The following is a 24,992-nucleotide window of genomic DNA, read 5'->3' on the forward strand; positions in this document are numbered from 1 at the left end:
ATGATCCCACATGCTCATGTTGAAGTCGGTGTTGTACATCAGTCTCCAGGTTAAGTAGACATAATATGTTAATATCTGGTTTTATTCACACTGGTTGGGTAAGGGCTGGGAATTATATTGCTTTCACAAAATCAATATGTTGAGAGATGTTTTTCTGTGTGAATGATGCAACATGCCGCCGTCATTACTGTTCGATTCCCCACATGGGGTACAATGTGTGAAGACAACTTCTGGTGTCCCCTGCCATGATATTGCTGGAATATTGCTAAAGGCGGCGTAACACCATACTCACTCACTGCGGGAAACGCATAAAAAATACATCACACATATATGTAGTATGAAACTTTAATCAGATCGTTTCCTTTAACAAATTAAACCATAATAGTTCTAAGTATTGACCCTGTGATGCGAAATCTTCCGTTTGTTTAAGTTAAAAATGTAAATTCACTGCTTCATGCATTGCTTGTTTAAATAAAACATATATATCACATTGTTTTAAACACCTGAAAAACATTATAAGAGTTCACGTATTTGAGTTCACGTGTTCACGTGTCTTGTCCTCACACTGCCCCTGATTGGAGCGTGACATACGTCACAGGTACTGGAGATGACGCCACACTCGGCACAACACACCATGTGACCGCACGGCAGGAACACCATGTTGACCTCGCGCACCCGACACCGTCTGCACCTCCCAAACATCCGGTTACTTGACCCTTGTGAACCCTTGCTGGGGCCTTGACCTGCCGCATGTTGTACCGAAGCATCCCCACCTGTACCAGGTAAAATAGTTAAATTTGAAAGTGATTTATGCAGGAAATTGTGAATACTATACAATGTATCATTACAACCATCCATACAGATACATACATGCATGCATACATACATACATACATACATACAGACATACAGACATACATACATACATACATACATACACACACACACACAGACAGACAGACAGACAGACAGACAGACAGACAGACAGACAGACAGACAGACATACATACATACAGACAGACAGACAGACAGACAGACAGACAGACAGACGCACGCTTGTAAAAGATGTAATAATGGAGAAGAAATGTGCAAGTTAAATGATGTCGAAGATGAATTTCATTTTTTATGCGTTTGCCCAGCATACTTATCGTTAAGAAATAGATATATGAAGGCCTGTGGCATTTCAGTATGAAATAAAGATTGAACTCGGATAAGAATCAAATTTATTTTATACGATATCGATACTATATATGATGAGCTCGATGTTCATGCTGTCAATCACAGGACCATGGCCAAATGCAATAGATCGATGAATCGGCTAATCTGAGGTGCATCTCACCTGTGTATAGCCCCAGCAGAACCACCAGCATTCTGTAGATCATGTCTACTCTTGGAGGTTGACGTGCATGTGATGTACACCAGGTTGTTCCTGGTCTTTACATAACCATGTGTCATGTCTTTTAATAACTTCCGCGCTATAAATAGGGTGGTCGTCATATCGCAATTCACACGACTGGCAAAAGGCTTTGCCTCTGTTTATACGATTAAGAACATCCATTGTTTTATCGATTATCTAATCTACAATTGCAAAACATGAGTTAGCGAGTTTACTTTCACGCAACACTCAGCAATAATCCAGCAATCCGAAAACGTACTCTCTCGCCTTATGCAAATCACGAAAAGAAATTCTCAAATACATTCATATTTAGGTGAAATGCATCTTTTTCAGAAGAGTTAAACTGTCCTACTTTCGTCCATGCCGAAATATATCAATAACAGTGATTAAGATGTCCCAATGAAAGGTTGAAATATAATTCTGGTTTGAGACAAAGATAAACCATTTAAAGTCACCATTTTTCAACTATTGAAACAAGAAACAACTGTTGTAGAGTGTGTAAAATTGTCAAATAATCATTCCTATGATTTCAGTCTTTTAAAACATTTTCTGCTGATTTGCATTAGTGAAAACAAGTAAAACATGTCTTTGATATTGTGAAAAAGTGTTTAGGAACATTTAAAATGATCTTTGTTAACATTGTTGCTTGCAAAGTAACATTTTTCCATTTTCTGTGTACACATAACAATATCAATCGCCAAAACGCAGCAATATTCAAGCAGTATTTGCCTCCATTGCACATGTGGAATGATTCTATAGCGTATAAAGAGAGACTAGAATGCAAGACATGATACACAACTACGAGAAATTTGTCACATTTAACAGCTGAAGAGAGAAAGAAATTGAAATGGTGCAGATGGGGTCGACATATAATGCTGTTGCCAACGCCCTCGGATGCCATCGTATCACGGTTAAAATACTTATTTAGGGCTTCAGGCAGACTGGGGTCCCCGTAGACAGACCAAGAAGTGGACGTCCACGCATTAGAACGCCAGCTGATGATAGGTACCTCCGTCATTAAGGAAGGAGGGTAACGTTTCTTTTGGCGTTTTAGTAGTAGTAGTAGTGTGTGTGTGTGTGTGTGTGTGTGTGTGTGTGTGTGTGTGTGTGTGTGTGTGTGTGTGTGTGTGTGTGTGTGTGTTTGTGTGTGTTTTGTCTTCCTTTTGATATCAAAACCTCCCCATCTTTAGCTGTCTTCAAGCCTAAGCTAAAGACCCATCTCTTCTTCAAGTACTACCCTTGATACCTGCGCTTTGAGCAACCGCAACGGATGGAAAATAGCGCATAATAAATGCACTTATTATTACTATCATTTGTCGGACAAAGTACATTTTGGATTGCAGTGTATGCTCTGCCTTTTAAGGAGGCGAGTTGCGTCCGTGTGTATGTGAAAAGCTAATGCCAGAGAATAACCAGTCTCAATTATCCGCCTGATCAAATTCAGTTCGGCGTAACTGGGACAAAAATGGTAAAAGTCGTATATAAGGATCCCTTAACATCAGTGACGACACCAGAAGACGAGGGAAGCTCGACAGCCTTACCGCAGCACCAGCAAATCCCACAACCTACCAAACACAAATACTTTATCTGTCGAGTGTTTGGCATACAAATACAAACATAATCCATGTAACGGTAATGCCTATAAAATCCTCCAAAATGACACGTTGTCCCTGCATTTGCATTTGGAGTGGAGCATGATGTCCACAAGAGCTTCCTGGTAGCATACGCTTTCAAACCTGCCATTGACTGTTACAATCATAACTGTGCTCTCCTATGAGTTGTGATGCCACTCCATACCTGTACAACGACGACAGTCACTCAGGTATCTCCTAAATATTCTTCTGGACGAATGTAGACCCCTTTATGGACATCACAGCTGTCCAGATGAAATCCATTTTCTGTGTTTGCTTGTTTGTTGGTCTTCAGTAACCCAGTAGCTTGTCGTAAGAAGCGAATAACGGGCTGGAGTGACTTGATTGACAGATGTCATCGCATTCAAATTGCGCAGATTGATGCTCATGTTGTTGACTCAAATAGACTCGGTTATTTTCGGACCACTGCCATATAGCTGGGATATTGCTGACTGCAATACAACAAACACACATCTTGAAGCACGGCGCGAGAACATTCAGAAAAGGGGCTACGGGTAGATTATGTGTAACGAATACTGCAAAAAGGATAAGTACTTATATCTTTGGTTGGTACTAAATGACAATGTTTAATCTCAAATAGCCCTCCATAGTTATTTAGTTATTAGCTTTTATTTCATCAAGGTTGTTTCGTGGAAATCAAAATGACATCTTCTACAAAGTACATAAATTCGTAATTTGCATAAAGCTGTGTTGTTCAGCTTTCTTGTAAACTAAAACCTCCTTACATATCTTGATAGTTTTTAAGTAATTCGTAAATGTAGTTATAGGAGGGTAACGTTTCTTTTGGCGTTTAGTGTATGTTCTTTAAGTCAACTTATATCCTGGTTACCTATGGCTAGGTCTACGGTGGATAGTTGTCAAATATGTTGCCAATGACCGTGCTGTAGTAATCTTGCCAAATCCGATGGCGTTCAACATCAACTGGCACTCAGAAAATGGTTCTGTAGAGAGTGAATGACTTAAGTTGTATGCCGCTTTAGAAGCGGCGTAAAACTAAAATCACTCACGCATCGCCACAAACATATGTAAGCGTACCGATGCAATGCATACATTCATATTCAAGGTTTTGAATAGAAAGGCCAGAGTTGGAAAGTAGAAAATGAATAATATCTCGTTCAACCCATTAGCATCAGGATTTCATCCGTATCATTGTAGTATATAGGGTTAGTCATTATCTAAACTTTCCCCCTATACACAATTGAATTCAAATATACAAAATGTATGCTCCGCTAACTTCAGTGTTATTTTATATTTCACTGAATAAACACAATGTGTACAGATAACATACAATGGAAACGTACACTTCCTCGTCACGAGTTTCATACGGACAGTTTCCATGCAGCTGATGCAAAGAAGACAAGCGTATTTGCCGATCACGACACACGGTGGAGATGCATTGGATATATGCTGTTACAGGTGCTGGAATATACGCCTGGGTCAGTTTCTGTTTTGCAGAAGGTAAATACACACTATAATTAATACATACGTTTTCATGAGTTTGATGGTAATGGCAGTCAAACAGTAGAGTGTTATGAGGGAGTATGTGCAGTTAGCCTAGACTAACGCTTAGGCTATGAATATGTATAAGTTTGATAGAAACACATAATTCCATCTAAATTCAAAATTGAAAGGAGTGAGTGAGTGAGTGTCCCATTTTTGACTGCGTCTTGGTCATTGATCCGTTAAGGTGTGAAGTTTCGCTGTCAAAATTGGGACTAACAGAATGACTACTGTCAAAACTTGGATAACTAGCTGTACTATGTGAATACAATAAACTGAGAGAGGTACAGAACAAGTAACATTCCTGAACACTAATACCGCTTGGGGATGATAATAGTTATTATTTGGAGTGATTGTCGGTGTAAGATAATTACACTGAAGGCCAAGGGAGGCTGAGAATGCTATGAACTAAGAGAACAGGATGCGAGAAGCCAAACACCATCTGATATTTGAACCTGTTACAATCATCATGGATTTCGAAATAGCTGTATATAATGTCGTTAGAGAAGTCTTCACCACTACTATCTTGAAGGGCTGTCTTTTTCATTTTGGCCAAGCTCTTTACAGGAATATTCAGAAATTAGGACTCTCGTCTTTCTACCAGGCTCGTGAAGATGTCCAAAGATGGTTTAGAATGTGTATTGGTTTGGCCTTCCTGCCCTTTTGCAAAATTCTTTCAAGAATACACTGTCATAATTGGGACAAATGGCTACATCAATTACGGAAGTGTGAAATTTAACTGTCAAAAATTTGGACTGTCAAAATCGGGACTAAACCGTACAGTGAGATGGAAGATTCTAAAGGAAATCTAGACATGCTTCATTTGGGTCTTTAGCATTACATAAAGGTCTGGGTGGAATGGAAAATAATGCGGTTCAGGGACTTTGAGACAGACTAGCAGTTAGCCGTGTGTATCACTCCCCTTTCACCTACTTTCAAAAAAAAATCAAATTTGTATAAAGGGCTGGTATTTGACAACAACTACCGATCAAGAGTAAGAGTCAACTACCGAAAACCAAAGAGGGAGGTTTAACTTACAGGTGATGGGGAAATGATCCAAATTGTCACATGTTGCGAATAGGTCTATGTTGAGAAGTTAACAGCCATAAACACTTGGGGAAGGTATAACTTACAAGTGATGGGGGAAAATGATCCAAATTGTCACATGTTGCGAATAGGTCTATGTTGAGAAGTTAACAGCCATAAACACTTAGGTATAACTTTTCAAAATGACGGCAATTGGCATGATCATATCGCTAACATCGTTAAAAAAGTCAGCCCTCTCATACATTGTTTACGGAGTCTAACATATCGTCTCAAGCGCAAAACACTCTTCATCCTGTATATATCATTCATACTTCCTATATTTGATTACTGCGATCACATTTGGGATAACTGTACAAACGAATAATCTAAACTACTAGGAACTTTACATCTGGACACTCCGAACTATCTGTGGCGCGGTAAGAGGTACAAACTACGAACGTATATACAGAGAAACTGGACTCAGTTCATTGACCGAAAGAAGATACTTCCATAAACTGTGTATATTTTATAAAATGGTCAATGGATTGGCTCCACAATACTTATCTCTCTGTGTTCCTCCGGACATTTCAGATTTGACTACTTATGAATTACGTAATTCTAGTAACATACGGAACATAATGGGTAGATCCACATCTTACAATACTTCCTTTCTACCGTCCAAATTTGGAGCTCCCTCGCTAGTGCTACCAGAGACACCCAAACACTTGCGCAGATCAAACGTATCATTAACAAGGATAGACCTCTTAGTCCAAATTTCAAAAAGTATGCTAACTTCGGATCACGCCATTGTCAGATAAAATATGCAAACTCCGTCTTGGTTGTAGCGATTTGAATTCTCACCTTGTTGATAGGCATTTAGCTGAAAACCCCTACTGTCCTTGTGGCTATAACACAGAGGATCCATTACATTATTTTTTTTGTGTGTCCTCGTTTTAATCATTTGAGACAAAACAAATACTTCTACGCCAAAGGATTTGATATCAAAACTATCCTGTACAGTGATAGCCGATTTAATGATATTGAAGGTAATATTCTAGCAACATCAGTCCACAATTATATTCAAGAAACAAATCGATTCACTAAAATATAAAATCTAACAACGATACTTAACAACTCTATTAAGACAGTATCATTATCACCAGTTTAAGTCGATGTTCCAGTGTGAGGGTTACGGCCGTCTTAGCGATAGGTTCGTTTTGTACCCCAGGGTACCACGTGTCTCGCGGAGCAACCGCTGCTCTTTGTCTATCGCAACCTCTGTACTTTATACTCGACTTACTCCAGTCTTAGCGCTGAACTCGGTTTGTGAGACGGGACCAGGATATATCAACCACCTGAAGTTGTCAGCTACCTGATTAAATGGGTAGGGAGGAACAATGAAACACTATATGTGTAGCGGTTGTTCAGATGTGCAATGATGGGATGGAGGCACTGGATCTTAGTTTTGGTTATACATTTTACTTCATGACATCTTGATTTAAAAATTTGATTTTAAATTCCCGGATGTACCAACGCGTGTTAGACATAATCTTTGAAGCGTTATTTAGCAATGATAATGTTCCACAGTTGTTTCTGAATGATCATACGCAATGATTTTGAGGCCATACTAAATATGCAAAACACTATAGCAACGATAGTTTGAAGCTGTTCGTCTTCAGGAAATTATATACTTAAGGGCTATATTACCAGGAACTCCCGTATTTAGGCCCAAATTCGGGGATTTTCTCCGTATTTAAGCCCATGACCTTAAATTTGGATTTACTTCTTGGATGTTTAGAGTGGCGTCCATTTTGAATGGTTAAAATATTTCATCACTAAAACAGTGAATTCCCGCTAACTTGGATGAAATTTGTGTTAACACTTATTAATCAGCCGGTTGGCTAGCTAGACACTGTCTTAAAGGTCACATGCAACGTAAAACACAACTTTGCAGATTCTGATACCTTTCGGTATGGACAGACCGAAACAAATCGTCAAAAATGCAAATTCAACTTATAAAGTTGAAAAATAACGCGATGAAAAAAAACGCGCGAAATCGGAGTTCAAACGTTTCACTAATTTTCCCCCGACTTTTCTGGGGAAAACGGGTTTCAACAGCTGGGCTGCGCTCATAGCACGTGCGCAAGTAAATAGGTTCGCGCAGCTTGGAAGCGGTTGTCGGGTGAATACTTGGTGAAGGCTTTGGTGTGAGCTATTTTTCTAATGTTTTGTTGATATCTCACAGGCGCGAGCTTTTTATATGTTATGACAGTAAATTAACTGTTTATATAATTTCATTTGTCTATTTCACCACACGTTCTTCTTACCGAGACACTTTCTCAGTTCGATACTTAAAAGCAGTGTCATTATTTAGCGTTGACAGAATTTCTAACTGTTGTAATGGTAGGGTTATTTTTTTAGTAGAAATCAGGCTTGTTTTAGGGAGGGGACAGGTTAGGCATAAGGTGGGTTAAAAATAACACACTAGGCTTAGCCTTCAGTGGGCTGGTCCATTTAGCTCTTGAGGGGTGAGGACCCGCTAGGCAAGTGCCTAGTATGCTTCTTCCCCATTATGCAATGGGATGTGCCAGTGCATGAGCATCTCATGAGCAGAGGGATCAGTCCACTGAACTTTTCTTTTGTAGGCATTTATTGGGTAATTTTGAGAGCATGGTTTTTATTGGGTAAGAGTTATAGGGTAGGGGTATAAAAGGGTAGATTATTTTTTCCTCTGGACTTCTGGGGTCTTACAGAGACAAGAAAGGTGAGGAATTCACTATTGTTTCTGTAGACTGGGCAAACAGAGTTTTAAGTTTCTTAAGTTTTGGTTAGATAATGTTAGGTAGTTAATTTTTGTTGTATTTTTTACAGGAACATTATTTAGGGGAATTAAGTTGGGATAAGGGGCAATAGTATAGGTATATTTTATAGGGTTTTCATTTTCACAGGATCCTTGTAGGCATTATTTATCTTTGTTGTTTAATTAACTTAGTTTATTGTTGATTTTATGATATATATTAGTTGAGTACAAAATAAATTGATTTGATTTACAAAATCTTGTGTTTGGTTATCATTATGACTTTAAACCCCTGAATCCTGCGGACCTGAGGACCGGAAACAGCATCCTCCTGTTACACTGTGATATATGTAGATATGTCGTTGTCACAGACAAAACTCAATGTCTTGTTTTATTGACACCTGTGTGTCTGCCTGCCTGTCTGCTAATGACAATATTCAATACACAGCTGCTATCACTGACCACATGCAATTTGAACTTAACACCAATCAGGCTATACACCATAAAGAAAATGCATTGATTTATGGCCCGAGTTCGGTCTCTGTCACATTATGTAATTACACAGACAGGCAGGTGTGATACTTGAACACATGACATGTTAAGATGTCTGTTGATTGCAAAATGTTATACACAAAAAATGAGCATGTATTTACAAAACCCAACATCTCTCTATATATATACACACAATTAGCCGTGAAGGCATCTGCAAATGAATCAGCCGTCACATTTGAGTGCACACCCACCCGCTCTGACTGGGTTCGGTATCCCGGCTGCTTCGTTTCTTGGGAAGTAAACCGAAGTACACAATTTTGCACTTTCGATTTGCGATTGTACGCTTATAATTTTGTTTATATATTTTTTCGTAACCAGCAATGTATATTATATGTCATGAATAAGTGATAATTGTGTTTTAATTATGTTTGAATTTTTTTTGGTTGCATGTGACCTTTAACGTTTCTACACAATCACAGTTTATGCGTCAGGCTATGTATAATTGTTCTTCAGATGTGGATATGTGCAAAAGAGGAACTGCGAGCGGACCGAACATCACTCTACAAATAGAGATGACTTCACTGACCTGTAGATGTTGCTGCCATCTACACTTTTATACAAACAGGCCAGTGTGGAGAAACATGACTGTGGACTGTGGAATAATGGTCGTTAATTATATCATCATTCTTTGACAAAGACTGCAATGGAAGAAACGTTCCCTTTTCTATGGTTATCGATCAGAATGAAACAGATCTGTGTGTGTTTCGGAAAGAAGGTTATGAACAGAGTCACCGTCTTCAAGGCCAGATAGTGATAAAGCAAGCAGCAGGTATTGTATAACATATGACACATACCCAGCTTTTTCTACTTTTCAATATATGTACCTTTTTGTGTTGTAGGCGCGCTGTGGGGTAGCCTAGTGGTTAAGGCGTTCGCTCGTCACGCCGAAGACCCGGGTTCGATTCTCCACGTGGGCACAATGTGTGAAGCCCATTTCTGGTGTCCCCCGTCGTGATATTGCTGGAATATTGCTAAATGCGGCGTACAACTGAAATGACTCACTCACTCACTTTTTGCGTTGTATTTCTTAGAAAAATTCTAGTGAAACATGACTATATTAATTATTATGTCTTTGTTTATCTATCAGAAAGCTTGGTGATGATTGTTTTACTCTAACATAATAATGTCTGTTTAAAATGTTGTTTTATTATGGGAACATGGCCTTCGCCTCTTTCCAAATACTTTTGCATATACAAGTATGTAATATATATAAAGCTCTGTGTTTCTGAGAACACACGAACATATGTTAGTAAGATTAATAACAGTATTAACGTTATAATAGGCATAGACGTGAACTGCAGTGAGCCAGTATTAGTGGGCCCAAGCACCTCATCGACGCCAGGTAAGGGAGATATTATTTTCAGTGACTAGATAGTCCCTTGAAAATGAGTGTTTATGACGAGTTCCACCAATGTGTCAGGATATGCTCATCCTTTCTCTGACACCTGGTACATTCACTACTGGATAGTGATTCATAAATATATGAATATGATCTTCATTCTCTTTATTATCGTGATGTTTATGTGGACAATGGACATTCTTTTATGAGTGAGTGAGTGAATGCGTTGGGTTTTATTCCGCTTTTAGCAATATTCCAGCAGTATCACGACGGGGGACACCAGAAATGGGCTTCATACATTGTGCCCATGGGGAATCGAACCCGGGTCTTCGGTGTGACGAGCGAACGCCTTAACCACTAGGCTACCCCACCGACCACATTCTTTTATGGACCTACCTCATATTTTCTCAGACACCTGTTCTGAAGACAGTTCGGCTTTCGTCTTTGAACTGCTCAAACTGCACCCAGTGCATATATGTCGAGGCGCGTGAATGCACTATTTTCATGGCTCTGCGTGCACGTGGGATAGAATGTTGTTTGGGAGTATTTAGCACGACCAAAACGATACATACATTAAACCACCGTAGGGTGTAGTCAGAGTTGTGTTAGCATTTGTGTGCTGTAGAGTTTACGCGTTCGAACCCTGACTTGTAATTAGGCAAACAGCCTTAAGATATTTAGTTAACGTGTTCAATCCAAGTATATTGTCAGTTCTTCACACGCTTATGAACCCGTGAAGATCCGGGTTAGAATAATTCTTCAGTAACCCATGCTTGTCGTAAGAGGCGACTAACGAGATCGGGTGGTCAGGCTCGCTGACTTGGTTGACACATGTCATCAGTTCCCAATTGCGCAGATCGATGCTCATGCTGTTGATCACTGGATTGTCTGGTCCAGACTCGATTACTTACACACCACCGCCATATAGCTGGAATATTGCTGAGTGCGGCGTAAAACTAAACAAACTCACTCACAGTGACACATAACGGAGATTTCATCACTCAGTCTATTATCATATGTATATAATTTACCATTATTGAAGATCAATATGTGGTAGGATAGTCTACAATGTACATATTTAATTGTTATGATAAGATATCATTATCATACTTATGGCACATATCACAAAGATTAATTTAAGTATTCTTTCTCGAATTAGTTTGGTGCATGAGAAGTTTTTACCTGTAAAATGACATTTACCAATTGTGTTCTTGAACAAGTTTTGCGGTCAACAATGTTGGACAGGAACTGCCATTAATGATACCAATGCGATTATGCTTTTCTTGTCCTCGGAGGTTTGTTTTAATCGGACACATACGTATGTATGATATCGGGAGTAATGAAGATGTGTCTGCCAACAGAAAACAAAGAACAACTATGGATCATTATATCATGCGTGACTGGAGGAGTGGCGCTGATCACCATAGCGATATGTGGCTTGTGGTAAGACACAAACGCAATATACCTTACAGAGTATATCATTCACAAACATACCCAGGTCCGGGTAAGAATGAGCCTTCAGTAACCCATGCTTGTCGTAAGAGGCGACTAACGGGATCGGGTGGTCAGGCTCGCTTGCTTGGTTGACACATGTCATCGGTTCCAATTGCGCAGATCAATGCTCATTCTGTTGGTCACTGGATTGCCTGGTCCAGACTCGGTTACTTACAGACCGCCGCCATATGGCTGGAATATTGCTGAGTGTGGCGTAAAACTAAACTCACTCACTCACTAATTCACAAACATACGATATCACTCAGGGTTTGCTATCTGGATGTGCACTTAGTCTAAACTATTATCGAGCATTTCCAGGCAAAGACTAAAGACACATCTATACAAAGACATTGACGTTATTTAAACGCCATGTGTCTGTCACCAGTACGTCACTGAAGACTAAAGACACGTCTATACAAAGGCATTCACGTTATTTAAACGTCACGTGTCTCTCACCAAAGACTTCACCAAAGACTAAAGACACATCTATACAAAGACATTGACGTTATTTAAACGCCATGTGTCTGTCACCAGTACGTCACTGAAGACTAAAGGCACGTCTATACAAAGACATTGACGTTATTTAAACACCATGTGTCTCTCACCAAGGACTTGACCAAAGACAAAAGACACATCTATACAAAGACATTGACGTTATTTAAACACCATGTGTCTCTCACCAAAGACAAAAGACACATCTATACAAAGACATTGACGTTATTTAAACACCATGTGTCTCTCACAAAGACAAAAGACACATCTATACAAAGACATTGACGTTACTTAAACACCATGTGTCTGTCACCAAAGACTTCACCGAAGACACTAAAGACACGTATACACAAAGACATTGACGTTATTTAAACGCATATGTTTGCCACCAGTACTCCACGTTGTACTAACACTATAATCTGCTGTTTACCAGTATTTGCAGAAGGCGAAGACACACATCCCAGGGTATTCAAGGTAAAGCAGACACAGGTCCTGTGGAGGATAGAGATGAACTGGTTATGGTCGACAACGTTCTGTACTCATCAGTTGGTTTTGTCAACGCAACGCAGCACAAGACAAGAGTAAACGGGGTAGAAGAAACCGTAAATTGATGTACTGCAGTTCCTGAACACGTTTATCTGTATGCTAAAGTGAACAAAACACAGCCTATATCGTAAAAGGCGTAAAATGAGTCATATTTGCACAGAGGAACCCGAGTTAAGGTTTTAGGATCCCTAACAGATTGTATTTCGTTTTTACTGACAATGACTGACTGACTGAGTTTGGTTTTACGCCGCTTTTAGCAATATTCCAGCAACATCACGGCGGGGGACACCAGAAATGGGCTTCACACATTGTACCCATGTGGGGATTCGAACCCGGGTCTTCGGCGTGACGAGCCAAGGCTTTAACCACTTGGCTACCCCACCGCCCTTACTGAAAATGAGGCCATGCTGTTCATGCTGTTCATGGCTATTCAGTTTGAAAAGTCCATTGTTCCAAGCTTGTGGAAAGTATCCCTTCTTAAGTACTTTGTTAAAAAGAATGCATAAATATTACAGAAAAAACATCATATAACTCTTTGAATATTCCTGGTGTCGTCAAGTCGTAGAGATTTTCTACGTTTCTAAATTTCTTACTTGATTATCTCCTTGTATTATCACACTCTTCACAGTAAGGAGACTTATGATCAACTGTACAACCTTCAACATGTTCACTGATTGTAACTTCTGTGATTATTTCTGGATTTAGAAGAGTTATAAAATATGTAAACAATTCACCTGGTATCTTGTCTTGTTTGAACGTCTTAATTAATTAAACCAATTAATGCATGTAGTGTTTATCAGTAGTTTTAGAAATGTCCTGCAATATTTTCAAAGCCATTGGTTGGTTCGTGTTATACTGCTGCTGAAGCAATACATATATAGTTTAATGCTCACTATTATTTGAATATCTAAAGATTTTCAGCATCTCATATTTATCCTGATTTGTAGTGTGTCAGTAGTTGCCAAATCACTTCAGTTGTTGTCTTGGGAATGGCTGTGCTTTATCTTGAGAAATTAGTATGCAATCTTGCGTCCAAGAATGATTGGCTGATAACTGACTAACAGTTCAACATCTTCTTCTGTGTTAGTTTCCACAACAGTTCGGAATGTGTCAGGCCACTAAGAAATCAGGTGTAGAGTGTGAGCGCTGTCTTCACTGGAGCGCTGAAGTATATAACTTTCACTGGTCACAGATATGATTTCTTTGTGACTTGATAATGCATCAGTCATGACAACTAAGTATTGAACACAGCTGCATTTGAGCTGGGGTTGGGGCCTTAAGAAGTATTGAGAAGGTACGTGTAGACGTGCGTAAACTAATTCCATTTCAAAGAAATAACCCTACCTACATATATATACTGAACATCATTGAAAACGCACCAATAGTGGATAATAACAGATGGACGACTGACAAAAACAACAACACAGAAAAGACGCTCATTCATTGAAATGTCCCACAGTCAGAAAGGATCAAACACACGTGGGGTAAAATCGAAAATTCAATATCGCGAGTGACCGCCATTTGCATTGACACATGCAGTTCAACGTCTCCTCATCGAGTAAATAAGCGTCCGAATAGAGTTCTTGAGAATGGCATTCCACTTCTGCAGTAGTTCCTGGATGTTTCGCATCTGTTGTCGCCGCGAAAGACTTTGACCAATTTCGTCCCACAAGTGCTCCATTGGGGATACATCTGGCGACTGTGCTGGCCAATGAATAACCTGGATGTGTTGCTGGGCCAGATACTGCATGGAAAGTCTTGTGTGTGCCCGTGCGTTGTCCTGTTGAAAAGTATGGACATCTTGGTGGTGATTGAAGACAGATACGATGAGATTCTGAAGAATCTGCTCAGGGTAATAAAGGGCATGAACTCTCCCTTGACAGACATGATGGCAGTCCTGTGATTGTAATTTATTCCACCCCAGACCATGACACTCCAACCATCCAAAGGTCTGTCTGAACCACACACTCATCAGCATAACGTTCACCACTTCTACGCCAAACAAGTAATCGGCCGTCAGCATTACGTAGATGAAGTCAGTGACTACCAAACCATGCCATTGTTGTAACCTTTACTGGAAATGCATGCTAGCCCATTGTATACGCTCATTACGGTGTCTGTCACTCAAAATTGGTCCAACGTAAGGACGTCGAGCATGGAAGACTGTAGCGTGTAGACGGCGTCGCATGGAGTCAGCGCTGATGACCCTCACGTCAACCTTGAACTTGTGCAGCAGGCGTGGCAGTCGGCAGTGTTCAATCACTGATATGGACAAGGTCAATATGGCGATCCTGATGGAGCGTCGTAACACGTTGTTGCCAAGGTCAATGAAGGTCACGGGTGCTACCTGTCTACTGATGTCGTCTATGAAGCCTAACGATGGTGGAGTGGCCAAGTCTAAGTTGTTTAGCAATATCCCTGCATTTCACAATCGTTAGTGAAGCAATGACAATCGCTTCTCATACACCCGCTTTTAATGTCACAGTCAGTATGATTTCAGAATGAAATTCGCGCTTTTTTCATGGCGTGGCTGCATGTTGATGCATTTTGGAATTAAGAGTCATACTGTGGACAGGAGTTTGTTTCTAAAGCATTTTTTTCAACTGGACATGCCCTTCGACTTCATGTTAGTTATATCCATTGATCATTGTCATGCTGAAATCCATCTTGATGAAAATATGGACAATTTTAGACTGGTGCGTTTTCAATGATAGTATGATATCAGTATGATATTTGGGGAGCTTGGAAGAACTTCTCTGTATATACTACACATGTGTACACATGGCAACATACTAGGCTGGAATTGTATCTAAATTGCTGTATACATTGCTTTTTAAAGATCATTACCTGTCACTTTAACACTTAAGTGTCAAAAGTAGGAGAAAATATGCACATGTACTCAGAAAGTTATGTTTTCTCCCTAACGGTAGGCTACACGTCCTCCAGATAAACAACCCTTACACAATGTTTGGAGTTGGTATGATAAATATAGCAATATGTACCACCGCCATGCATGTATTCTGAATAATATTGTACGTCGAAAGTAATACATATTCTGTCCAGGCTGATTGCCTGTCTCGTCAAATAAGCCCCTGCAGTAATGAGGAAATCCGGCTTTTGGTGTATGAGGGTAACCGCATCAAAATGGCAGCTGCACAGGTTGGACATATATTCTTTACGAATTTGCGCGGCGGTGAACATCTCTATTTCAGTGATCACAAATTCAATGGTAATCGGAAGAGAGAGGTGACAAAACTTGACGGAAGTGTGTCAGAGCTAAATGTAGAGCTGATCTCCTCAATGAAAACAACATGCTGCACAGAGATGGAAATCATGACAGACAGACAGAATTAGTTTATTATAGTGCCACGTGTTAAACATAGAATTATGATGCAGTACAAGCAATTGAAATAATGTTTAACACCCGGACATATCCTGGCTTTTGAGACACTAGCATTTAAAACATATTTATAACTGACTGACTGACTGAGTTTGGTTTTACGCCGCTTTTAGCAATATTCCAGCAACATCACGGCGGGAGACATCAGAAATGGGCTTCACACATTGTGCCCATGTAGGGATTCGAACCCGGGTCTTCGGCGTGACGAGCCAACGCTTTAACCATTAGGCTACCCCACCGCCCGAAATATTTATAACGCATTGGTAAAAAGTAAAGGTGTGGTATAAAATGAGTAAAATAATACATAGGAATGGAATCTAGGGGTGTGGCGGGAGTTAACGGAATATTTGGCGTCTAAAAAACATATCTCTGACATTATCTGCAGAGCGTTTGATATTTTTTTTTTTTTTTTTTTGTCACACTATTTTACAAACAGATCTGTGGGGTTGCTGTAAATATATTTTTGTTTAATGTCGTATCTGTTGTGTTCATTTAGTGAACATTCGGAGAGGAAGTGAATTTCGTTTTCAGCTTTATTTGGGCAGAAGTTGCAAACTCTGTGTCCCAAGGGGGTTGGGGTCTGTTGTAGCGTCCAGTTTTAATATGGAGGGGGAGGCTTCAATAACGCAATCTGGATAAGTATTTCCTGAGATTTCTCGACATTATAGTTCTGACGTATGTTTCAGGGATGAGATCCTTTTTAAACATCTAAAACAAAGAAGCTTGTTTCCATTTGTAAGATTTGATTTATCGTCCCAAAGCTCCTTAAACCATAAAAATTCATTTTGTGATTTCATTTTATTCTTCAGCTTTGAGATAGAAATCATGACACAACCACTCTGAGACCCACCGTTCCTTATGTCGATGCATTCCAAGCCAAGCTGATATTCAGTGATTCGGTGTTGCAAGACAGAAACTATCCCTGTACCTGAGATCTACGAGGATGAAGTTTCCATCTTGAGAAAGAATCACGACATCGTCCCTGCTGGCCTCTTTGTTGAGATTTCTGACTTTTTCCTGCTCGACTGTTACTTCACATTCTATAGAGGGATTTGGGGGATCTTGGTCCCCCTAGGTATCATTTTGGTACCGATAACAATTACCTTGAAAAATGGCACCACAAGATCAATAAAATTGACAAGAACAGCCACTCAAACAGTTATGAGGTTGCTAGGCAACTCAAGCCAGAGGAGTCAGTGATGAAGATACACCAGATTGTAAGACTCCTGTCAAGAAGAGAAAGATTGACACGGAACAAATAATCTGGGGCTCCTTTCACGAAGCAACTTTTACTAGGGTTAGCCTTAACTCCCATTCTTTAATATTTCACTAAGATTGTCTTAGTAACTTACAATCACCTTAGTGCTTTGAGAAAGGAGGCCCAGTTAGATATAGATTGCACACTGATAAATACTGTCAGGGTTATCAACTGCTGTTTCTTTTGTTTGGATGGGCTGCAGATTCGGACTTGACGTGCTCGTATGTAAACCTGAAAATATTAATAATTAGAATATGTATTATGCCGACAAATGCTACACATCTACACTGTTATGTTTCCCTAATAACACATAGATGAGATACATATCTTCACCTTAAAGTAACATGTACAGCTTCTGCGAGCTTCGTCAACCCTTGAACAAAAGGAATGGGAATGTTTTGTACATTACCATAGAAGATATTTTTCTTATAATTCCCTTTCGTCTAACTTTTGAAATTATATCTAATGCTTAGATGCTTGAAAGTAGACTTTGTCTGACGATTGTCTCCCGTCAAGCAGGATTAGATATAGGTTGGAATATAGGCCTTTAGTTCAAGCAGGATTGGGTATAGGTTGGAATATAGGTTTTGTGTTCAAGCAGGATTGGGTATAGGTTGGAATATAGGTTTTTTGTTCAAGCAGGATTAGATATAGGTTGGAATATAGGTTTTTTGTTCAAGCAGGATTAGATATAGGTTGGAATATAGGCCTTTAGTTCAAGCAGAATTAGATAAAGGTTGGAATATAGGCTTTTGTGTTCAAGCAGGATTGGGTATAGGTTGGAATGTAGGCTTTTGTTCAAGCAGGATTGGATATAGATTGGAATATAGGCTTTTAGTTCAAGCAGGATTAGATATAGGTTGGAATATAGGCTTTTTTGTTCAAGCAGGATTAGATATAGGTTGGAATATAGGCTTTTTGTTCAAGCAGGATTAGATATAGGTTGGAATATAGGCTTTTTGTTCAAGCAGGATTAGATAATGGTTGGAATGCAGGCTTTTTGTTCAAGCAGGTTTAGATATAGGTTGGAATATAGGCTTTTTTGTTCAAGCAGGATTAGATATAGGTTGGAATATAGGCTTTTTGTTCAAGCAGGATTAGATATAGGTTGGAATATAGGCTTCTTTGTTCAAGCAGGATTAGCTATAGGTTGGAATATAGGCATTTTTGTTCAAGCAGGATTAGATATAGCTTGGAAGAAAGGCTTTTTGTTCAAGCAGGAATGTACCGTTATAATTTCCGTATTCTGTTGTGAGTTATGTACATATCTACCACCCATATAAACAGCCCAAATAATCAGAATAGAGAATGTTCAAAATGCATTATGGAATCAACTTTGAGCAGCTGGTGAAAGGTATAACATGATCCATGATTGCAAGCACAACGAAGCTCAGCAAAATGTATTTACATGTGTCCACATTATGAGTGTGGTATCTGATGAGGAAAATTCGTAAACAATTATGAATTTTGAAGTGTTATCAGTTGAACATTGTTATGATTTATATCTTCTACCAAATTGAAAACATGCTAGCGTTTGGGTTTTGTGACCTACTACTGTTCGGGAAATAAGCTGTAGCAGAGCGTCAAGACTGACAGGAAGCTGTTGAGTTGTTGTTTTATTCGGTGGAAGCACCGTGACATGAATATATTATCATGATAACAATATAGTTCGTGTTCAACAACCCGTGAAAACCGGGTTAGAATTCAGCAACCCATGCTTGTCGTAAGAGGCGACTAACGGGATCGGGTGGTCAGGCTCGCTTACTTGGTTGACACATGTCATCGGTTCCCAATTGCGCAGATCGATGCTCATGCTGTTGATCACTGGATTGTCTGGTCCAGACTTGATTATTTACAGACCGCCGCCATATAGCTGGAATATTGATGAGTGCGGCGTAAAACTAAACTCACTCACCCACTCACTCGTGTTCAACACGTGTACAGAGGCAGTTACAAACATCTACTTCTCATCAACAGTTTAGACTTACTAGTGTAAATATAGCCACTTACTTCAGGCAACTGTTCTAAACAAAATTTTGCAAAATATTCCATATTGTTTAAAGGTACTGTATACACATGAACTGATATATTGTAAAACAAATTCGTAACGTTGAAAAGATTACTGTCATGAGTTCAGTAAATAATACAATCAGTGAAAATTGGCGAATTCTTAACAAAACTTTACACCAAACGCAGCTGTTCACAAGCACAATATTTGCACATGCTTTTCAGCAATTTGATCCTCGTGCAATTCATTTGCATAAAGTTTGCAGTTAGTCCCCCCAAGTTAGTGTAGAACACAACCTTCGATGTAACCTTATATATTCAGGACATATAGTGAGTGTTTTAAGTGAGTCTAAAAGTTTGAAGAGAAGTTAGTGAGGGAGTGAATTAAGATTTAGAGTCACATCGGCAATATTTCAGCCATATCGTGACTAAAACTAGTTCTAAATTCATAATACATACATATAATATATAAAACCCTGTCAACGAAAGACAGTAAAACCACTAGATTATCACAGATTGAGTTGAAACTAGCTAGCATATATCTTTAAAAGTAGAATATTATTTCTGGACAATACAATGTAAAAATGGGCCAGTAATCGCCAACAACTGAAGGTAGATCACCATACTAGGGACCATGGGGAGTTAGTGCCTTTGCTACCTGCATGGACCCTAGTTGGATTTACACCATCCCTTCAGCCGCTGGCAATTGTAGGACAAGTTTAGCCGAAATTTAAAGGAACGAATATACTACGTTTATAAATCGGGTAAGCAAAAAATTTAACTTTGAAAGTTTTGGGACTTACGTACCCTCTCAGGAGGACAATAAGTTTACGCTACTTCAATTGAAGAGTAGTATATAATCAAAATAACAATCAAATATATGTACAGCACGCATATCTGATCATTGCAATGATGTAATTGGTAGATGTATATTACATACTTTAGGGTGCAGCAATAATGAAATGATAAAATTATTGAACAGATGTGGTTGTGTCCAAGGCGATTCAAATCTAATCCAGGAAGTGGTATACGATATAATCATGTAGGCACGCCACACATACAGTAATACACTTTAGAATATAATCATTAAATTAAAGAACTGAACCGACTCGTTTCTCGTTAGTTAGTATCTACAGGCAAACCAATGTTATAAGTATGCGTCTCTGAATGTCGGAACTTACTAGTTTTTGACATTTACGCATACTCGTACATGTTATATTGCAGAGCAAACAGTATTCTGATGTAACATACATAGAGGAACTCTGTGATAGGGGATATTGCCAGCATATCAGCTCAGTGTATCTTTCACAAGGTAACTGTAAGTCATGATTAACCTGTCTAAAACCCGACGCATTTAGTGAACGGTGGTGGGGTAGCCTAGTGCTTAAAGCGCTCGCTCGTCACGCCGAAGACCCAAGTTCGATTCCCAACATGGGCATAACGTGTTTAGCCCATTTCTGGAGATATTGATGGAATATTGCTGAAATCTGTCCGAAAACCTCGTGCAAAACGTGAAAAATGTAATTGTGGGATATTTGGCGAAATGCACGTGCATGGTTGTGGCATAATACTGATGTTGGACGAAGCAAGCACGCAGTAACCAAAAAGACATTTACGAATATGTCATGACGCAAGCGCAACGAGACGATAGGTGTGGCCAATGTGGGGGCTTCACTCCGTCAGCTTGCAAGAACTTCATCTGCAGCCAGGACGCCATTAGCTAATCTCAAGATCGGGAAAACTAAGAGTCGCGACACCGGCCGAAGACCGCTACATCCGGCAGGTCCACCTCCGGAACACATTTGTGACGGCGACGTCCTTCGATAACATAGTGTGGCTGGTATACGAGTCTACCGCCCCTTTCGTAGAATGGCCTTGACCCGTCTACACCGATAATGCAGACTACAATGGGCACGAACTGTACGTGACTGAAAGAGAGTGTACTTTAAGTCGGTCTGTTCAGAAACGATGGCAAACTTCGCGTTTTTCGACGTAAAGGAGAGCGACCGGCGCCAAACTGTGTTCAAGAAGTGCATCTGTTCGATGGAGAAGGCGTCACGGTACGCGGCGGCATTTGTGGGAATGTGTGAGAATGTATTATCATCTGAGGACATTCAAATGCCCAGCGATACAGGGATGAACTGTTGAGACCTTCTGTGGTGCCCTGTATTCAACAACAGGCGTCATTTTGCAGCACGACAACGCAAGGCCTCACGCCGCCAGTAATGTTCGGGAATACCTGATGACGTCAATGGTCAACCTCGCTATTGTTGACTTGTCCACTGACTACTGTCTCATTACTCGACTATGTATGCACTTTCCGAACAAACTCTGATTTGTGTGGGGTTATTTTTTTCATTTTTCCTTTTCTTTCTTAATGAATTGCGTCACATGCAAGACCAGCATTACAATGAATTTTCAGTCAAATTATTGAAAAAAAATTTTTTTTCGTAAAATAATTGTCATAAATCTCACAGACGTGTTTGTTTCTATATTTGGGTCAAACGAAGTCGGTGATAACTCTCTTTTGCCCGGTAGTTTAGTTACATTTAGTAATGCCTTTAAGAATGTAATTTACACTTTGTGGCGTAGTTATAAATTTACTCTAGGCATAGTGGAAATTAGCAAGGGCCAGCAAGGCAATTTAAGATCTTCAAAATTGTCATGACGGAGAATGACCCGAATGTACTGGAGATCATCTCCATAGTGGACTGCTCCTTGTCAAGGGGCGGTAGGGTAGCACGTCACACCGGAGAATGACCCGAATGTACTGGAGATCATCTCCATAGTGGACTGCTCCTTGTCAAGGGGCGGTAGAGTAGCTGGTCACGCCGGAGAATGACCCGAATGTACTGGAGATCATCTCCATAGTGGACTGCTCCTTGTCAAGGGGCGGTAGGGTAGCTGGTCACGCCGGAGAATGACCCGAATGTACTGGAGATCATCTCCATAGTGGACTGCTCCTTGTCAAGGGGCGGTAGGGTAGCACGTCACGCCGGAGAATGACCCGAATGTACTGGAGATCATGTCCATAGTGGACTGCTCCTTGTCAAGGGGCGGTAGGGTAGCTGGTCACGCCGGAGAATGACCCGAATGTACTGGAGATCATCTCCATAGTGGACTGCTCCTTGTCAAGGGGCGGTAGGGTAGCTGGTCACGCCGAAGAATGACCCGAATGTACTGGAGATCATCTCCATAGTGGACTGCTCCTTGTCAAGGGGCGGTAGGGTAGCTGGTCACGCCGAAGATCCGGGTTTTTGTCTAGTATCCTGTTTAAATACGTCTGTTAAAATATGCAACGAAAGTCGTCGCCATGTTCTGTGTATCGTTACTAAATCATCAGCAAGTCTTGTGGAATATCAGTTGGCCACATTTCAGCATCAGATAAGTTGTTTCCTGCAGCTTGCCCGGAATGTTATTGTAGATAGGCAATATCGAAGCTAAACTTCAATTGTATGTCATGTAACGTCGAGAGGCAAATGGGTAGCAAAGTGGTTAAACCGTTCGCTGCTAAAAACCCAGGTTCGATTCCTCTAATGGGTATAATGTGTGGCCGCCGTGATATTGCGGCGTAATTCTTTACTCATTCATTCATGTCACGTCGTGCTGTTTTATTAAGTCTGCATTTACTATCAGAAATAGGAGAGGTTCCGAGTTGCCTAGATCAGGATAGTTAATAGGCACTCAAGAATATAAACTAACATTTTGTCTTTAAAATGGACATATTTTACAGAAAATATGTTTTTTAAATGATACTCGTGATACAAAAGGAAAACTAGCTCACTCCCTCTAGTCCCTCTAAAGTGCTTTGAACCTGATGATTAATTGATTGATACCGACACTCACTCCACTCGCTCACCCACCAACACACACATCCAACCACCCACACACCCATTCATTCACTCATTCACTCACCCACCCAACACTCACCCAAAACTCACCCAACATTCACCCACTCACCTTCGTAGGTTCTAATCAATATGACTTAAAGCATTGGTGACAGAACGATGGTCCGAAACAGTCACCATATAAAGGAAGCTTTATAGCTAGTAGTGATGTCTTAGATTACAGCGTGTATATCTTCAAACACTTCCCTATACAACAGAGGGCAAGAATGGCACACTGAATTTCACTAAACACACTATGCAGTTTATGGACGGCAGATTTGAATTACAAACTCCATTTTGAACGGATCACATCAGAATAGTACCCAACTCGTACGCACGGTAAGAGAAAATTGCCTAGTTTTACTGAAAATATTGCGACTATACATGTACCAAGTACACTAGATGCAATTGTTTGTTGTTTAAAGCTGCGCTATACCATAGCTATATGGCGGCGGTCTGGACCAGACAATCCAGTGATTAACGGCATGAGCATCGATGTACGCAATTGGGATACGATGACATGTGTCAAGCACGACAGCGAGCCTGACCACCCGATCCTCTTAGTCGCCTTGTACGACAGACAAGCATGGGTTGCGAAAGGGGGTCAAATCGCTGATTTTGTGTGCTTGATTAGAGCCGCTCTTAGATTAACGCTTAGTCTCTGAATATATATCATGTTTCCTTTTAAATTGAAAAGGAGCCCGAGTGAGTAGAGAGATTCAGAATCTGAGGAAATCTAGATATGTTTATTAATGGCCTTAGCATTGCAGAAGATGGGCAAAAGGGGTTCATTGACAGAGACAGATTATGCCTCACTCACCAGGGGCGTAGGAACGGTTTTCAGAGTGTTTGGTGTGTGTGTGTGCATGTGTGTGTGTGTGTGTGTGTGTTATGCAGTTATGCAGTTATGGTAAGGTAGATATGGTTTCGTCTTGAAAAAAGCTCACACACTGTGGGTGTGGGTATGAATGCCAGTTGAAACTCATTCTGGAATTGGTACTCTGAGAGAGCGTGAATGCTGTTGTTTTTATGAATATCTGGATCTAATGATAACCCTCAAGGTAATTTAGCCAACTGAGTCTACGTCTCCTACGGAACAGGCAAATAAAACACTGTACGGTGTTATAATGCTTGTGTGTAATATACCTACAAGTAATGGCCTTTCAAATATTTGACACAATACAGCACAGATATTGTTGTATCAGAGTGGAAGGGATTGCACGTCGGGTTTTTGCTTGGGGAATTCTTTGCCTTTTCATCTGCAACACATTGGCAAGTTCCGCAAGTGTCTGAGGACGCTGGTGACGTATACGGACGCGTCGGTCAAGTTAGTCCCATAGATTCAGATACGGCGATTTGGAAGGCTAGGGAAGGACACTGACGTTTGGATTGGCGAGATAGGCACATATTACATCTGTGTGACGTGATGAAACACCTTCCTCTGGCGGTTAGTAAATGGGAGGAGGTGAGGTCGAAGAATTTGGTCGATGTAGCGATATGCTGTATGATTGCCTTGAACCACCACTAGCTCTGATTTAACCGTGTAGGACATGACTCTTCACACGATTTCTTCATCAAATCCGTTTACCTGTCGAACGCAGTTCGGCCCAAAACGTTCGCGTCGACGTCGATAGGCATGTTGTCAC

The 24,992-nt window shown here is 40.3% G+C and overlaps 2 protein-coding genes across 2 annotated transcripts; one reads left to right on the plus strand and one right to left on the minus strand.

Annotated features, from left to right (window-relative positions):
* Positions 1-490: 490 nt before the first annotated feature.
* LOC124258260 (death-associated inhibitor of apoptosis 1-like) lies at positions 491-1,454 on the minus strand. The gene is made up of 2 exons (XM_046692329.1): positions 1,340-1,454; positions 491-773 (listed from the first exon to the last, which is right to left on the minus strand). Exons 1-2 carry the CDS (start codon positions 1,380-1,382, stop codon positions 538-540), a joined length of 279 nt encoding a protein of 92 aa, XP_046548285.1. The 5' UTR covers positions 1,383-1,454; the 3' UTR covers positions 491-537.
* A 2,996-nt stretch (positions 1,455-4,450) lies between these two features.
* LOC124258247 lies at positions 4,451-12,859 on the plus strand. The gene is made up of 5 exons (XM_046692315.1): positions 4,451-4,506; positions 9,377-9,692; positions 10,206-10,265; positions 11,624-11,705; positions 12,682-12,859. Exons 2-5 carry the CDS (start codon positions 9,590-9,592, stop codon positions 12,857-12,859), a joined length of 423 nt encoding a protein of 140 aa, XP_046548271.1. The 5' UTR covers positions 4,451-4,506; positions 9,377-9,589.
* The last annotated feature ends 12,133 nt before the right edge of the window (positions 12,860-24,992 follow it).

The sequence above is a fragment of the Haliotis rubra genome, unplaced genomic scaffold (genome assembly GCF_003918875.1).
Source record: "Haliotis rubra isolate DU_JTF1 unplaced genomic scaffold, ASM391887v1 Scf689, whole genome shotgun sequence".
NCBI classification, from domain to species: domain Eukaryota; kingdom Metazoa; phylum Mollusca; class Gastropoda; order Lepetellida; family Haliotidae; genus Haliotis; species Haliotis rubra.